Source organism: Amblyomma maculatum, chromosome 4 (assembly GCF_055883805.1).
Source record: "Amblyomma maculatum isolate TAMU_Amacu chromosome 4, ASM5588380v1, whole genome shotgun sequence".
Lineage (NCBI taxonomy): Eukaryota > Metazoa > Arthropoda > Arachnida > Ixodida > Ixodidae > Amblyomma > Amblyomma maculatum.
This window is the reverse complement of record NC_139347.1, coordinates 73,153,340-73,172,230: the sequence shown is the minus strand read 5'-3', so window position 1 is coordinate 73,172,230 and position 18,891 is coordinate 73,153,340. Positions and strand designations below refer to the sequence as shown.

Here is an 18,891-nt window from a genome sequence, read left to right as displayed (position 1 = left end):
TTTTGGCTGCTGTTTTTGAATAACTCGGGAAATTGGCGCTGTGACAGGAAAATATGAAAGTGAGCGTCTTTGAAGTTCGAGCGCATGATGAATTGGTAACAGACAATACATTTATGAAACCGCACTCCTTCGTGCGCTCATGCCCTCATTAAGGCGCTATTCTTATAGGTGGAGTATGATACACTTTAGTATAGGCACACATTGATGGTACTGGAATCTTTTTTTTTCTTTTCAGGTTCAAGATACGATCAATAGGATTCACCAGGTGTGTGCCTTTGTGGAAACTTTGGCTCGCATTTCTACGAACATGGAGGCCATGGTCTTCAACCGACCGATAGAAAAAACATTCGAGGGATTCCCCTCATTTCGACTTGAGTCTAGGCCCCGTGTCATGGACAGAGAGTTTGCTTCCAAATATCGAGCAATCCAGGAAGGAGCCCGCAAATCTTTTACCTGCATAAAGCAAGACGGAGCTGCCGAACGTTCGCTGCGGCAACCACCAGTCGCTCAGCGCTGTGGTGGTCTTCTAGGTACTGCTGACCGCGGGTCCACTCTGCGTCACAAAGACCATCATACGACGCCACCGACGTTCCATTCTGAGTCGACCAGTGTGTCGAAGCGTGCCCCCTCTGCGGACAGTCTAGGTCCGGTCTCAAGCAGCTTCGAAGATGTCGGCCCTAATGAGGAATGGTCGAATGGAGGTGCTGACATACTAAACAATGCCTCGGACTTTGGCGCTCCACAGGACTCTCCGGCGCCTCTGCCTTTGAGTGCTCTGGCTGAACTCTCCTCCATGTACCTAGCTGTCACTTGCGTGGGGCTGCACCCACTCAAATCTCGGATCAAGCGCCCAAAGATGATTTACCACTGTAAGATTGGCAAGTTAGGTGTCATGGAGGGACTGTTCACAGAGCCCTCTGGTGTGGCAGTGAATGCTCAGAATGACATTGTGGTCGCCGACAACCACCGCACAAAGATCTTTGTCCGTGATGGGCGGTTCAAGTTCCAGCATATCGAGTGCGGCAAGAGTGATGTGCACCCACTCTACCCCAATCGGTTGGCTGTGCTGCGTCATTCAAGTGACATCGTAGTGACTGAGCGTTCACCGACGCACCAGATCCAGATTTACGATCAGTACGGGCACTTGGTGCGCAGGTTCGAGGCTGAAATTCTGCAGCATTCTATGGGGGTGGCCGTGAACCTCAAGGGCCGCTCGGGGACCGTCGATTGCAAGGTGATGTGGGCCAGCATCTTCGATAGGAGAGGCAAAGTTGTGCAGAGGTTTGGCTGCTCTAAGCGCCTCGAATTACTTCGTGTCAAGCTCAGTCATCTACAAGCAGCTGTTCTTTCTTTTGAGGTAATCCTTGGCTAATTGAGCTTTCAATTTTACGGTGTGCATCATACACAATGTGCATTTTCTTTCCACCGTCCGCATCAACATCTTGCACTGCTTCCTGCATCGCCTACTTGTGTGATTGTGTTCTTATATGCTGATAAGCTTATCATTGGCGAATTACAGCCTAGGAAACACGCGGTAATGTCTTGATTCAGCGGAGTTTCACATATCAAAATAGTGGGAAGTGGTGGGTCTTGCACTAAAAGTTTTATTTTTACGCTTTGCAACACGTGAAAGCTGTTTTCTGTCAAAGCAGGATTGTTAAGAATGAGTTAATCTACTGATTCAGTACGCCGCCAGTTGGTCCCCACTCTGTCCATAATTCTCGCTGGGTTTGGCTAAACTTGCAAATTATGGCTTTTGTGTTTTTTATTGCGCATTTGGTGTTTCTTTTGTTTATGTAGGCTGAGCGATCCCTTGACAGCAGCCTGCCAACAACACTTCGTAAGTGTGGCACGACAGCAGGCTCTCAACTGGGCTCGCCCACTTCCCTGCGCGAGGCGTTCATGGCAACCAGCCCTGGTGGGGAAATGTGCAGCGGAGGCAGCCCCTCGGATAGCGGCTGTGCGGGCAGTAGAGCTCTGCCCCAGCTAAGCACGAAGTGCAGCCTCTGCCATGACACCTGCACCACTCCTAAGGTGCGTCTTGTATACGATGTAGAGGGCTTTGCCCTCTTTATGCAACATCTGCATCTAACATTGGAGCGAAGTACGCCACCAGCGGCACTGCGCGCGTTCGGAGCGAGATGTGATGTAATCTCATCGGAGAAGTGGTACGCCTAGCACCGTTCTGAATTATATCGGAGGAGTTATTTTAGGCACCGATGTGGCGCGGCGCAAAAAAGCTCTATAATTTGTTATGCTATTGATTTAGATGGCACTTAACGGAATTCGTCCGGTACCAACTATTACAGCTTCTTTATAAGATAGTGGGTGCATAAACTGTGCTTGCTTCCAGTTCAGTTGGTTAACTGTCACAGTAGAGGGTACAGTTACTGCGATAGATTCCCTTGCTTTTATTTTTCTCTTGCTTTATGAGCGTGAAAATTTAAACAGTTCAATAGAAATCTATAAATCAGTTTCCATCCTCCCTGTCAGCAATTTCGCAATAGTTTTTGAAACAGAAGAAAACTTGCATAAATTATTGAAAACTAAGAAAAAAACCTATACTATTATTTTAGCTGGTATGGTGTGTTCAAGGCTGGTACAGTGCACGGGGACTGAGGCACCGGTCCAAAACACACTTGGTATTATTTTATGTTGCAGTGTACATATATTTTAGAGAGTAGCTCCAGTACCAACTTCGTTGTCTTATCCTTAGAGGTATGTTCGGGTGCGCCAAGGAATCATCCCATTCCCAAGCGTGATATGTGTATAGGCGGGGTTTTAACAACTGCCCACGAGGCTACTGGCTGCTAGGCCTATCAGATGAAGTGCGTGGGGGTTCGAATGCGTAAACGTGCCAGCGCCGATGTCGAGTTAAATCTAATTGTTCAGCCAATACATCTCGCTAAGAAGCAGCAGCGAAGACAAAGCATTATAGTTCGAGGCCGAGAACTACAGGGAGCGTGAAGATCGCACAGAGAAGAAACACGTGTTACTCTGCGACTATGACTCAATAAATCAGCTTGACTACGCTAGGGTAATTAGGTTTAAACTAGATAAATCTCCGCAATTTTGTTTTTCGTTATTGTTTTTAATAAACTGGCGACTTATTGTCATTTTGAATCATTGTACTTATTCGATAGCTTTTCTTTGTAAGCCGTTCGAGACCCTCTAGAACTGCACACAGATTTAAGCCAGCATAGGTGTGCTAGTCTGTCAAAAAATTGCAGCGTTCTTTGGGGATATATCTTTTGCTGATCAAGCCTACGGATATGCTAACTTTAGTTCCTCGGAGAAAGACATAGAACGGGATCGGCGCTCCCTATGCTTGAGGATGACTAGTATCCAAAGGTGTTTCGCTCCGCTACAAAGCAATCTTTCACAACAGCGTTACGCTCAAAGTTTTCCGCAAATACTGTCTTGCTGTTGAATATTGCTTGGAAGAGGCGACTTCTGAGAGACAGCTAACAGAAAGCAAGATGGAGTCCAAAGTCAGACTCTGATGTATCGCAGGTAGAGAAAAGTTTGCCGATTGGCGGCATAAAGGAAGAGGTCCACCCGGACAAGGTAGTTTTGCAGTGGAAATAATAAATAAATAAGGAAAATGCTACTATGCAACCCACAACTGAGGAAGGTGGCCCGGGGAGACTCCCATAATCTCCCCTGGGATGTAGCGGAATGAGATGGGATGAAGGAAATGGGAAAGAGGAACAAGGAATGGGTTATGGGAATGAGTTAGGGAATGGACACAGCGTGGGCTTTTCATAAATCCATTTTGAGTCGAGCTCCCTTTCGGGTCTCCCTATAGGGCGAGCACTCGCTTTTGCTGGATGTGCGGCCCTCGGCCTCAAGATCCTCCCATCATTGCAAGGCGTTTGCCGGGTCTCCGGCCTCTAAGACAGGCACCCTTAATGAACCCGCCTTTGAGGTTCCACTTGAGACGCCAAACTGGACAAGGGTAGCACGGAACGCAGCACCCGCCGCTAGTTGAGGAACCTTGTAGGCACACGATGCCTAAAGGCAAAGACCCCTAAAACGATTTCGAGTAATTAAAGTTTTGGCAGTGGAAAGAGGGGGGTGAGGGTTACTTTACGTTCTGTCTGCAGCCAATGCTCATGCATGCCCTATCCCCTACGATTTCGTAACTGACTTTATTTTAGGAGTCATCGCACTGTAATTGCTTGCAGCAGTTTCACACATTGTTTCACAATACATTTTGGCACTTTGGGGATTGTACATTACCATACATTAGTTGCTTGGTCTTCACTTCGGTAGAGGTGAAAGACAGTCTGGGAGGGTGCTCCCCATTTCTAGAATTTGAGAACACTGTTGCAGGCACATGTGCAAGCAGGAACTTCAATAACATTTTGGTTGGGCTTAGTTGGTTAATGATTTTCCTGAGGGAACTGATGAGCGCGAACAGTAGGTGATCCACGGAGAAGAGACAATGACAGGCGCTAGAAAAAAAGTAGCGCCTATCCTTGTTTCTTCTGCGCGGATCATTTACAGTTTGCGCTCACACAGATTGTATTGCCCCCGCTAATGACTCTCACGAGGAGTGTAAGGCATTCTGGACATTTTGGTTATGGGCCAAAAAATCTGCTCTTTCTCTTCTATATTTTTGTTATGATTGTAAATCTTTAAGCATTTTTTTGGGTGGAAAGATCGGTTCAGCTATGTTTGGACATGACATAAGTGCAGCAAATTTACTGCCTTCGCCTTCTTTGCCAGCCACCATTTTTCCTGCTTAGTCACCAAAAGGGCCATGACAGCTTCCTTTTGCAGAATGTTTTCTCAATAGGAAGCGATAGCATCTTTGCGATATGCTTAATCTGCAACAAATCGAGGTTACAAGGTTTCGTTATTAAAAAAACTGACAGATACCCATTAGGACAGACGCAATATGAACAGCATCATTCTGACACTCTGATGGTTGCATATCGGTCAAGTTAGCTGCTTATGAATTGCTCTTAGACATTCTTTGTACTGCCAGAATTAATGCTGTGGTGTAGGAGCTGCAGCACATCTTTTTGTTCACCGGCTTTAGATATCTTTCGCTTGGAAGGAGGGGTTCTGTAAGCAGCAGTTCAAGCCAAACATGGTAAATAGAACCGTTTTAATGTAGTTACTTGGACGAGCAACAACCTGTGCACCGCGTATAGGGGCGCCACTAAAAGCTGTCTAGTGGCCGCATTCAAAAGTCCTTCCAGGATACGAGTTGCCGCGGCTTATGCATCGCTGCGGCGATTGCCGATGATCGGCGAATTTTTTTTTTCAGCCCCTGCCGAATTTTCTCACGACAACTTGAAGCATACAATTATGGTTGACCTTTGTGTAGAATCGAATACATTGATAAGAATCGAAAACATTGATACCCCCCGCCGGGTTGGCGTAGTGGTTACGGCGCTCGACTACTGTTCCCAAGGACGCGGGATCGAATCCCGGCCTCGGCGGCCGCTTTTCGATGGAGGCGAAAAACAAGGCGCCCGTGGGCTGTGCGATGTCAGTGCACGTTAAGGTCCTCCACTACGGCGTCTCTCATAGCCTGAGTTGCTTTGGGACGTTAAATCCTACAAACCAACCCACCAACCAACCGAAAAAATTGATAATGTTGTTGCCGTCTGGAAGAAAATATGTGTAAACACGCTTTGTGATTCCTACAAGCAAGCGCTAAATGACCAATTACGTTTTTCAACTCTGCTTTACTGTGGATATGCTGCCTTTGCTTTGCATGATCTTTTATTATGTGGTCATATGGTGGCTAACCTCGATACAATATATGGGACATTCTGCGCCATTCGCCGTTGCAACGTGCCAGCACCACTCGCACAGGCATATCGCTTAGCCGAATTCACAAGACTTTAAAGCGATGTCGCTGAGGGTCCCGTGTCGCAGAAAATTCGGTGTCGTCGTTGTTGTCGTTTTGTCGTTTACCGTGAACAAACAATCTCGATTGAAAATTTAGAAGCAGTTTGAAGTGTACCGTGTGACGCTAAATTTGCCCCATCAGGGCAGAACACCCCAACGAGCGGGCGTTGGGGTGCTCTGCCCTGATGGGGCTGGTGCAGGTGGGTCATCGCTGCTTGCGGCGGGGGCTGGCCTGGCACCGAATTTTTATCTGTTGTAGGCCGTCATTGCACACGGCACCGCTGGTGGTGGACGACGGCTGTTGTTGCGGCGCGCTTCTTTCTTTCCCTCTTGCTTTTCTTTCTTCTTTATATTCTCTTCTATCTGCACGAGGCAGTGGAGGTGGCTCAGCTACAGAGCCAGTAGCAGGCCCATGCATTTTCTTTTCCTTCTTCCTACAGCCACAACAACAACAACAGCACAACAGGGAAGTTCCGTAACTAAAGGGAGATAATTGAGCGGAAATGAAAACGAAGTCAACTTTGAGTGTGGGTGGAAGTTGAACCCAGGTCTTTCGTATTGCTAGATAGACACACACTGGCAGGTCGCGAAAGCTCGCCGGAATTCAAGCTGAATAAAGGTAGACCTACTGAATTCGTGATTCGAACGGGGGCCGGAAACGAAAAGTGCTGTGCGATGTCAGCGCACGTTAAAGATCCCCAGTTGGTCGAAATTACTCCGTAGCCCTCCACTACGGCTCCCCTTTCTCTCTTTCCACTTTCACTCCCACCTTCCTCCCTTCCCTTACGGCGCGGTTCAGGTGTCCACGGAGCAAGTGTGACAGATACTGCGCCTTTCCTTTCCTGTGAACCAACCAACCAACCAATCGCGTTCTGATATTAATAGGTGGTGCTAAAATAGGCTCCCCATGTTTAAAGTATCCCCCAGAGGCTTAGCCGAAATTATAGCTAATGGCAACTGTTACGTTGAGCGAACGTTCTTTCAGCTAAGATACCTCCAGAGACCAGACAGGTATCGGCTGGAAACCGAAATGTTACTCATGCAGATGATTACGTATGTTAATAAGGACGTCTAAAACTCCAATGACCTGCTAAGATAGAATAAAATGTTTCTTGTCCAAAACTGGCCGCTGCACAACACTGAGGGTAATTATTACGACTGAAATGCCAAATTACGAAATACTTTATTAGAAGCAACCCAAAACATGACTCTAATCGCTACTCACCACTTAGGGGAAATTGAGTACATTATCAGTTTGCGAATTTAACCCGACAGAACCCGAATTTCGGAGTGTTTGACGAATAAATGAATGAGTGGTTCACAGGAAGGGAAAGGCGCAGTACCTGTCACACTTTCTCTCTGGACACCTGAACCACGCCGCAAGGGAAGGGAGGAAGATGTGAGTGAAAGTGAAAAGAGAGAAGGGGAGCCGTTGTGGAGGGCTACGGAGTAATTTTGACCACCCGGGGATCTTTAACGTGCTTTAAAGTGCGCTGACATTAAGTAGGCCTGATGGGGCTGGGACAGGTAGGTCACCGCCGCTTGCGTCGGGGGCTAGCCTCTTCGAATTTTTATCTGTTGTAGGCCGTCATTGCACCCGCAACCGCTTCGGTGGTGGACGACTGCTGTTGTTGCGGCGCGCGTCTTTCTCTTCCTCTTCCTTTTCTTTCTTCTCTATTTTCTCTTCTGTCTGCACGAGGCAGCGGAGGTGGCTCAGCTACAGAGCCAGTAGCAGGCCCGTGCATTTTATTTTTTTTCTTCCTACAGCCACAACAACAACAACAACAACAACAACAACAACAACAACAACAACAACAACAACAACAACAACAACAACAACAACAACAACAACAACAACAACAACAACAACAACAACAACAACAACAACAACAACAACAACAACTGACATCGGACTAGCACACAGACGCCACTTCGTTTGGCCTCCATCGAAACGCAAAACCCGATTTCTCTCCTTTTATCAAGTTCAACAACAACACCCGATGTTTACCCTAGAGTTTGAAAATATATATCTAACCCGAAAACGAATAACCTTATACATCAGTTGTTGGTGCTTTTGTTTTTTGGTTGCGGCTGTAGGAAGAAGGAAACAAAAATGCCCGGGCCCGCTACTGGCTCTGTTGCTGAGCCACCTCCGCTGCTTCGTGCAGACAGAAGAGATTGATTGATTTATAGGAAGGGAAAGGCGCGGTAACTGTCACACTTGTTTTCTGTGGACATCTCAACTGCAAAAAAAAAAAAAAACTGATTTATTTATAGGAAGGGAAAGGCGCGGTAACTGTCTTACTTGTTTTCTGTGGACACCATAACCGCGCCGTAAGGGAAGGGAGGAAGGTGGGTGAGAAAGTGGAAAGGGAGAAAGAGGAGCCGTAGTGGAGGGCTACGGAGTAATTTCGACCACCTGGGGATCTTTAACGTGCGCTGACATCGCATAGCACTTGATTCTTATAGCGCTGACGAAACACCACAGCGCTATAAGGATCAAGATCATGTACCAACTAACCCGTCAAAAAGTCCTGCCGCACAGCACACGACGCCTCTTCGTTTCGCCTCCATCGAAACGCAGCCGCCGAGGTCGGGTTCGAATCCGGGTACTCCGGCACAGTAGTCGGGCGTCTTACCACTGCACCACCCCGGCGGGGCTCTCAACAGCAAAATAGACAAGAAAGAAAAGGAAGAGGGAGAGAAAGACGCGCGCCGCAACCACAGCCGTCGTCCACCACCGAAACGGTGGCGGGTGCAATGACGGCCTACAACAGATAAAAATTCTGTGGCAGGCTAGCCCCCAACGCAGCGGCGGCGACCCGCCTGTCCCAGCCCCATCAGGGGAGTACCAGCGGTAAGGGTCTGAGGGTGTTGTCTGTTAATGTTGCTACTTATCAAAAACAAGGAGTTGTTTTGTAAAGGGTTTCACATTTTCTCAAGAATTTTATTTTCTCATGCTTGTTGTAATTCTACATAAGAGATGTAAAAAAAACAAGCATTCTCAGCTCTCGCTAGTCGCACAAAACGCCTATCCCCTTGCACAATCTGAGCTCCAGAGACTTGGTGGGCTTCACACATACGTACTAATTATGGTTAGTAAATGTTATACCACCGGCTGCCCAGTTTAATAAACGATCTTGCCATTTGTAATATCGATAACTTGTTCCGCGAGAAATCTGTATGAAGGGTTTTTGTGCCTATGACCGTGTGCAGTTGTACTTTTTATTTGCTTCCCTTTCCTTCCTCAACTCTTTATTGCTGTTTTCATGCATTTCTGCATTATTTCAAAATTGCTGTCTAAATTTGCCTTTTGTGTTGGTTTTACCCCGCCGGGGTGGCGCAGTGGTTACGGCGCTCGACTACTGTTCCCAAGGACGCGGGATCGAATCCCGGCCTCGGCGGCCGCTTTTCGATGGAGGCGAAAAGCAAGGCGCCCGTGTGCTGTGCGATGTCAGTGCACGTTAAAGAACCCCAGGTGGTCGAAATTACTGGAGTCCTCCACTACGGCGTCTCTCATAGCCTGAGTTGCTTTGGGACGTTAAAACCCCACAAACCAACCAACCAACCTTTTGTGTTGGTTTTCTTCGTTTTTTGTTTGATAGCATTTTCCTTACGCCTTGCTGCTGTCAATATTAACGTGACTTCGGGCCAGTCAAGATTCAGCTTTCCCCCTCGTCTTCTCTAATAACCTTGTAATTCGTTGCTCGCGGAAATAAATCAAATCAAATTAGGCTTTGAGTGAACACTGCATTGTCTTCCACATCCTCCGTGCAGTTCATAAAAAGCAATAGCTAAGAAACATTCAGGGACAATCAAGGAGTTCCTTGGTTCAAACCCGACCGCTGCGTTTTGTTGGAGGCGAAATGGAGGCGTCCGTGTGCTATGCACCCTGAAGCCCTCCACTACGGCTCCATTTTCTCTTTTTTTTCTCTTTCACTTCCACCTTCCTACCTACCCTTACTGCGCTGTTCAGGCGTCCACAGAACAAGTATGACAGGCACTGCGCCTTACTTTTCCCGCGAAACGCAGCGGTTAGTTCAAACGAGCCCTCCTGGTATAACTGCGTCCGGTTGTAACTGTTTCAAAATAGCTTGAGGGGCAAGTTGGTGCATCATCGTATTCAGATATGTGGCGCAAATAAACACAAACACAGGAGAAGATACACAGCACACGCGCACACTACCAACTGTAAGAAGAACCGGAAAACACTTCCTCTTCTACACTCAGGCACGTCTCAACATCCTCTTCTTCTCATTTTCCTCTTCTTTGCCCAGGGGGAAAATGGCACTCACTTCCTCGCAGACCTTAACCTTGTCCAAACATGGCGGTGACCAATCTCTTCTTCCTCTTCTTCTATTCTTCCTCTTCTTTCCCAATATTCCCTTGTCAATATTCCCTTGGGAAAGAAGAGGAAGAATAGAAGAAGAGGAAGAAGAGATTGGTCACCGCCATGTTTGGACAAGGTTAAGGTCTGCGAGGAAGTGAGTGCCATTTTCCCCCTGGGCAAAGAAGAGGAAAATGAGAAGAAGAGAATGTTGAGACGTGCCTGAGTGTAGAAGAGGAAGTGTTTTCCGGTTCTTCTTACAGTTGGTAGTGTGCGCGTGTGCTGTGTATCTTCTCCTGTGTTTGTGTTTATTTGCGCCACATATCTGAATATAACTGTTTCGCCTAGAAGTTGTTAAAATAGCCCAACTCAAAGCTTGAGTTCAGTGCAGCAGAGCTACTCGTGCACATTTGATGTGTGCGCGACGTCAGGGGGGAATGTACTGATGGCCCTGTATGAAAGAATACTGTCGCCACATAGTTTGTTTCACGTTTAAAATCCAGTATCTTTTTGATTAACACCCCTGCCTTTCATCCTCATCCCTATCTATCTCTAAAACCAGTATGAGCCAGCCTACAGTTGTAGGCGGCTCTAACAGCCTGCCAAGATACCCCATTTAGCTTAGTTTCATGCGCTCAATGATGTGTCGCTGAGACTACTTAAAGGCCGAATTAACTAGAGTTTACTGTATTCAGCAGTGATATGACAGCTCCCCCGGGTCTCATGCGGATCCTTCCTGTGCAAGAAAACTTTTTCTTTTTCAGTAAGGCGTTCAGTTCTGTGCAATTACAATTAAATTTTCTTTCTAAATACCCAATGTAGTCTCAAAAAAAAAAAAAGAGAACAGTGTTATTTGCTTTTTATATTCGTCGTTTTTTTCACCGATCAAAAATTCGACTGGACATTTGAAGGCTCATTTTTCCCACAGTCGTATTCGTTTTGTGTCCGAAAATTTCAATATTCGCACATCATTTGCCACAGGCCGCTGGCTTTTTGATTACACCGTTACTTGTTTCATGAGTCTGATACATTCCTGGCTCAGCGCGTGATATGACATTGTCATTCCACAAGTATAATACTTTGCCATCGACTGGTGCTCTTTACCGAGAAAGTTTCATTTAAAAAGAAATTGACTTATGCTTTATGGGTTTTTACGTCTCATTGGGACTCAGGCTATATGAGATGCTGCAATGAAGTGCTTTGTATAATATCGTTCGTCTAGGGCTCTTCAGCGTACACTCACATCCCACAGACTTTTCACTTCCACCAAAACTTGACTGATGCGGTCGCCATTTCATGATTCGCCGGATCATCGGTTGAGTGCCCTAACCAGCGAGGTTTTAATATACGTCCTTACTACAACCGCGGAAAATGCACTGCCATCTACTGAAAGTGAAATGGGACTGCAACATCATTTTACTACCTCAGCTTAGTATAGCAGGGTTCCATTCTTAGATGTGAAATATCTCTTTCTTTGTGTTCTGATAGAAAGCTGTGTTGTTTGTGATCATTGCAGAGCCTGCCCCAATCTGAGCCTCTTGCTTTGAATACACCGCTTCGATTCTTGTTGAGTTTTTGTTGCAGCAGCTGCTGCTTTGGCCTTGTCGCAGGTTTTAATTTGCTTCCACACATTTTGTCAACCGTGCCTGGAAAAGGAGTGGCCAGGGGACGAGATTCGTTGTCGTTGCCCCCAGTGCAGCCAAGACACACCTTTGCCAATCGGAGGCATGGCTGGCCTTCCATCCGACTGTGCAGTCTCCAACATCTTAGAAACTGTGGCTCTCGGAGGGGCCATTCCTGACTGTACAGGTTGCACGGTGAGTGAGCTGGCCAGAGAAGCTTCATTATTGAAGAAAGGACCCTCGCAGATCCTGTAAGCGCAGTTGATGTAAATAGTGAACTTACAGCTTCTGCCAAGTGTATTACCCCTCGCAGTGACTTTATTGTTCTGGATGGATTGAGTTCAAATAATCTTTAACTGGGTTGTTGGGTTCGCTAGAAAACATAGTATCGGGTGCGTCGTTTTCATACCCTCGCCTGAATATTATCAGGTTGTTTAGTGCTTGGATTTATGTACAAGCGCTTAGCATCTTTCATGTGAGTAGGAAGAGTGTGAGGCAGTCATGACAGTAAATAAATTACTGTAATTTCAGTACTTTTTTGGTACTTGGAAACATAATAAGGTGCTTTTCTGGTATAGTACCTTTGTATGCAAAACAGTGTTCCCATTTTCCTCTTCTTCATGTGGCGCGATGGCCTCAATGCATCTATGATTGTTCACTCTTTCGTTTTATAAGGCTCTTTTAACAATTATGTTTGCCTTCACTGCTATATTCCAAATGTTCCTTTTGTTTGTGATTTCATCTTTTTGCTCCCCCCTTATGTAATGCCCCGCCTAGGGGTCCTTAAGGGAAAATAAATGATGATGATGATGATGATGATGATGATGATGATTTAGTAATGTAATGCATTACATATGGCAGTAATTTCGCAGCGCAAGTAATTAATTTTAATCGAAAATACTTATCCAAAATGCATAATTGCTCTTCGTGAACAACGGAAGTCCCGTAGGGCGCTTCGAAAGTAAGAACGAAGTGCGGCAGGCTTGAGCCAGCGTAGAGGATCTGCAAGAAGGGACAGAAAGAAATGAAATTGCGCATCAGAGACTGAAGGGGGGCCACCGAAGGGGCAGATGCCACGGGACAGAATTCAAAGTAGCCAGGGGCACTCAGTGGCACTCCCTAAGTTGCGTAGGCTAAGTGTGTGTGGTCTGCCTGGTTACACTCGTCCTCACGAGGCGAATGGGGAGGCATCAGGCAGAAATGCCCATGGCGAGACACTACAGGCCTTAGGCCTTTGAGATCGATTTTCATGGACCCCGTAATGAATAAATACTCTGCCTACGCTAATTTAATTGGGGGATACAGTTCTGAGAAGTAAATGAACTGAGTTCGTCGCTCATTTCTGTCTCTAGAGCAATGAAAGCGATTAGCATGTGACCATGCTTCTGTTTTGCTTGTGTTTTGTTTCTGCGTTGTCCTTCTAATGGTCCGTGCTATAGAAAAGAAAATGGAGGGAAAGTTGCTTAGCGGCAAAGGAATTTGGCGGGAAGACGAATGAATGTGTACGTCGGGGTAGTCAGGACATCTGGAGAGTGGTTGCAATTTCGTTCATCATCCTCCTCGTCATCAGCCGGACTATACCCACCGCAGGGCGAAAGCCTCTCCCATTTTCTTCCAATTAACCCGGTCCTGTGCTAGCTGCATTCACTTGACCCCTGCGAATTTCTTAATCGCATCCACCTACCTAATGTTCTACCGCCCCTGCAACGTTTACCTCGCAATCGTCCAAACAGGCCTCGCCGACCCTGAATTACGTGGAACAGTGGTGCCCACGCCCATCACGAATACGCGCAATAACAGAAGGAACGAGGACTCGAACTACCTTATTGCTAAGATATAACTCAGCAGAATAATTTCAGTTAGCCTTCTTACAATTCGCTGCCATCGGGCGCGCGCTTTGGCCAGACGCTCCATTTTGGACACTCTTCATCACGTCACTGTCCGTTTCGTTTCACCTTGAGATGCCGTCACACTGTCTTGGAACCTAAGCATATTTCTCTATTGCATCTACGTGCTTCCTCAGATGTTCGATTGCACTGGCATTGCCTTGGAGAATGCTTCATCGCATGCTCCATAATATGTGTGGTGAAGTATGTTCAAAACGCGCCTGTTTCTTTTAGAGCGCAGCTCTTTCGTGCCTGTTCCTGCGTTTCGCGACGTCGCCGTCGGCGTTGCCGTTGTCCCTCGTAACCAGCTCTGAAGTCGGGGCAGCGCGCTGCTCTAGCTGCGCGCGCTTCTGGCGCCATTCCTCTCGCAAGCCCAAGCCGAAACGCATAGCATTTATCAAACCGTACAAATATGGTCTAGAGATATTGACTAAGGATTTAAAAATCGGATGTATGATTTCCATACAGCCCTTCGTAAATTGTCTTTTTCGCACCGTTCATTTCATTCTAAGTCCTGCCGCTCCAGGTGCGACGTAAAATGTCATCGTTTAGTCCAAATTTTCCAAATAAATTAGCAACCGGCTGCGACTAGCCAGGTTCTCCACTGAAGGGATGCCTTAAAGGCGTGGCGGCGCGTAATGTTTGTTTTCGTGTTTTAATTTTGTAATGATGTTCAAGGCACTAGAAAACACTGATAACCATATGCAATTTGCCTACGGACATGAAAGTATGCATCCAGCAGACCATTCATGGAAAGGTAAAAAACCATTAGATATTCTCATGTAAAAAGCAGGCGGCCATTGCCTGATCTTTCAAATTTTTGCAATGATGTAAAAAGTTCTTGTAAGTTTTTTTGGATCATTAAATAACTTGAATTATGAATTATGCAACTGGTTCTTGTAAGTTTTTCGGGATCAATAAATAATTGGAACTGTGGATAATTTAATTTTTTCCTGACACCCTGAACCTTGCGTCATTGATTAATGAGCTTCTATTATGTCCCAAAAGCTATACCTTGATCGCACGCAGTAAAGTTGTGCGTTCTGCTAAGATTATTTTTACCGCTTTTCTGCTCATTAGCGGACGATTTATTGAGTGTTCTTCCTGCTTGCTACCCCTTTACATGTTTCACGCTGTCTGCGTTGACTGTTTCCTTATTTACCCCTGTGATGGCATAGTGGTTAGAGCGCTCGACTGTTCTTGAATGATACAGGATTGAATCTCGGTTGGGGCGGCCGCTTTTCGATGTCAGGGAAAAAAAAAAAGCCGCCCGTGTTCTGTGCGATGCGAGTGCGCTTTAAGAAACCTAAGGTGGTCGACATTTCCGGAGCCCTCCGCTATGATGGCTCTCATCGTTTTTGTTGCTTTGGGAGAGTTAAACCCCATAAGTCAAATCTTTCCTTTTCTTTACCGTGTTGCAGTACGTTTATGACACTCTCCCATATGCCTATTTGCGCAGGGCAAAGAGTCGAGTGCAGATGCCTGCTGCTTCGACTGCGCCAACTCCCTGTGCCCCAACTGTGTGATGGCGCACCAATTTATGCACTGCTTCGAGGGCAGTTGGGTGTTGATGCTGCGAGGACTGCAGAGCATGAGCGACGAGCTGCGGGTACCTCGGGACAAACCGGTCGCCTGCCTGCGTCACCGGTCGGAGGCACTGCGCTACTTCTGCCTATCGTGCGACCTGCCTGTCTGCAAGGAGTGGGCCTTGCTTGACCACCCCACGGTAACGTGGGCTTTTCTCAGTTGAGTTCAATGGCGAACGTGTCGCTTACGAGCAGCAAGTTCCCGAAATAGACTCTGATAGCATGTGGCTGTTGAGCTCTAAGATTTGGACTCAAATGGATCAGTGTTGGGGCGGCTTCATTTGATAGCAGGGGAAATGCAAAAAAATGCCTTTATGTTGTGCGATTGGATCTTTGCTCAAGAAACTCGGATCATTACAATTCAGCATTCGGAAGGTAAACCGTACGTACTCATGTTATCCAATCGCCGTTTTTGTTTTTCATTTTACTCAATGAGTCACATTTATGGCACTCTGAGACTCGGGCTGATGCTGCTTTTCTTTTCTTTGCCAATTACTTGCTATGGCTATGGGGTTCTTTGAGACCACGCACTATTTAGACAGGTTCTTTTTAGTTCGATGAGATACATGCTACATGGTTTTAGCAAACGTTTTGTTGTAGCTTGGGATTTCTTAAAGACTTGCTATTTGCTAGACCATTGGAGGGACTAGACTGCTTAAGATTCAGTAAATCGGCTTGACGGATATGGGCTAAATCTTGGTCTGTGGTGGTGTGGGTGGTGGCCATGTTTTCAAGTTTGTCATGGTTTCAAGCCCTGTCTGTGGAAAAAAGTAGTCGTATTTTCAAACATTTCATCTTCGTGATCATGGCAGGTTTTCTGCGAGTACAGTACACTCTTGAGGATAAGAATATGGTTGATATGAATCTGTGAAATTCCCTTACTGGAATGGCATCGCATACAACAAGAAATTTTTTCCTTGTTCCGAACACTCCTTCCTGCTGCTATGGATTCTGAAAATATGAGACTTGCTAATGTACCATTGAGCACAAAGCACTGATCATATACCATCGACATATACCAGCAAACTTCGGTGACACACATTTTTACCTCATCCCCGTGAGATTCATGTTGTCACAATCCTTTTGTGCTTATGATTTTGGTTGGACTTTACTATCACTCAGTTTTCCTCAATGGTGTGCTGTCATTGCGGACAAATAATTTCATATTTTAATTACTTTAGATTCTGGAGCTTTTCACTATGTGCTGCTATAAATGCGCAACACAGTTAAATAGAATTAATACTGCTACAGCAGAAGCTGGTTTATTCATCTCGCTTTAATTTTCCTTCAATGGAGCTCCTAAAAAGGAACCTAGTTGACAATGACTCGCTTGGAGAGTGGCCATCAAGCTTTCCTACTCATTCACTAGTTTGTGCTGCAAGTTCCCTGCCCATCTTTTACCTGAGCTCAACGGCAGGCGTGATGGATAACAGTTTGCGTGTGTTCGACCGCATATATGTATTTGTTTTCGTACCTTCGGACTGTCTCACTGCAGCGGTAGTTAAAAAGTACAGCAAACAGCGAACAAAGCTCAGTGGCACGCCGCTTTGGACATAGATTAGTACTTTTATGTGTTTCTCTATTTTTATTGCGCCGGAACTGTGCACCCATCATGTGTTGTTACTGTTTTTTATGGTGAATCATGGCTGTTTTTCCGTTACAGGCCACGGGTGCAGCTTGCCCACAAGCGGTTTGTGAGGGATGGCTTCATCGCAACCTCATGGTGTCGTGAGGGAAGCCGAAGACCATTGACATTTTGGAGCAAATCCGCTTAGACGCTCCCTACAGTAGACATAATAAGGCGTTCGGGCAAATGCGACTGTCAATTCTGGTCGCCATATTCTAAATTAAAAAGCAAGTGTTCATTTTCGAAATCTTAACGTAATAAATTTATTGTGATGCAAACTGTTGTCAGCGCAATAGATTCTCCTGTCCTGCACGCTTTCTTGCCGTGAGTTCTTCCTCTCGGTTTCATTGAAGCTGAATGGTATTGCTTGCTTTGCGAGGCACCTGCCATTCGTCAAATCATGCCCGCAGCTGAGCTACATAACCCAGAAGTGAACTGGGGGGCATACGATGAAAGCATCACCCTTGTTGAAAATTCTAAATGTGGAGATTGCATAACGTGATCCTCTTCTGGGCAGTGTTACTGTGCATGCACAGATCGTAGGGTGCCTCGATGCGTGAGCTGTGGCGGAGGAACTGACGCTTTTACGCACCCTAGCAGATCGCCTTGAAGGAGTCGGACGTTACCCGTTGGAATGTGCGCCTGCCGCATCGGGAACAATAAGCGCGAGCGCACTTGCGGCCTGCTATATCAAGTTCAGCTAATGCTTGCGCGCAGGTGCAGCGGGGAAGAGAGACACAACGTTTATTCGCACCCGCCAAAAATTATGGGGAAAAAAGCTTCAGCCTAAAACCCCATCCATTCCTTTAACCGTCGGCTGGAATCCTTCGAGACTCAGCAGCGGTGAAACCGGTGACTTTGCGTTGCTCTTCTGTTAGTGATTGAGCAGTAATGTCTCCCAGGAATCTACGTTTATATTCGGGTCGCTATATGAAGGTCGGGTCCAGAGCATATAGACTGAATATGCACTGCTATCGCGAAGAAGCAGATCCCTAGCGTACCGCGCTATGCAACAGGTCTATATTATCTGCATATAAAAGAAACATTAGCAGTACAGAAGTTCGCAGTTTTTAAAGCAAATTTTTTTCAGAAGATTAGTTTTATTATGTTCACGGATTTTGTAAGCTGTTCGACAATGAAGGGCCTCCCTTACCCTTCCCGCAATGTGGATCAGTAGAAAGTGTGCTTCTTCACAAATCAGACTTGTCGGGTTTTGCGGATGCTTCACTGCGCTGTCAACACGCTAAACAGCTGCAGTGAAGCGCACAGTGCGGTGGAACTTCATGTGGCCCGCGCCTAGTTTCAGAATACAGAAAGCAGCATGCTTCAAAACAGCGTGATGTGATCTCAAAATAAAAATAGAACAGAAACGTTCATTGACATGCAGATGCAGTGTCCTAAACGGTGTTCGAAAATGCACGACTGGCCTATGCACGCCTGACTGTAGCCACAGGATGAGAGGAAGCTGAAACGAAATCTATTCAATTGATTGATTGATAAACTTTATTGAGAAAAATTGGGGTTAGGGGTAGTGGGTTAAGAAAGAGCATTGGTCGGCAGACCTCTGTCCAGGAGTCCGTTGGCCTCAGCAGCGGCTCTGGCCGCTGTACCAGTATGAGCTGTATTTTCGAAATAGGGTACTTCCGATGGTTGTCGTTCCTGTCATAGCGCTGTTGAAGTGCGCAGACATCTCTTTTTTATGCAATTCAGGTTGAGGAGCGAGCCTGCTCATGTCCGAATTAACGAGCGTCTGACTGCATAGATTTAAATGGGCATATATGGCAGGACAACGGTCCTAGTTTGGATTGGCGAGTAACGACGATCGAAATAATATTTTACTGTATGATGAGCAATTTCAAAATAAAGAAGACAAAGGGATTATTCTTTTCACAATTTTCGATTTTTACTGCTTCAATATTTGATATCTGAAGACATTGCTCTCTATATATTCAGTTCGTGTATTAAAATTCTTCTA

The 18,891-nt window shown here is 46.2% G+C and overlaps 1 protein-coding gene across 1 annotated transcript in view; it reads left to right on the top strand.

The window, feature by feature from the left end:
- LOC146191396 (uncharacterized) overlaps positions 1 to 18,891 on the top strand; it is a 151,456-nt gene that overhangs the window by 20,664 nt on the left and 111,901 nt on the right. The window contains 5 exon segments of the mRNA XM_084600316.1: positions 236 to 1,357; positions 1,801 to 2,034; positions 11,806 to 12,012; positions 15,163 to 15,434; positions 16,953 to 17,017. Coding sequence (XP_084456442.1) covers positions 236 to 1,357; positions 1,801 to 2,034; positions 11,806 to 12,012; positions 15,163 to 15,434; positions 16,953 to 17,017 — 1,900 coding nt within the window.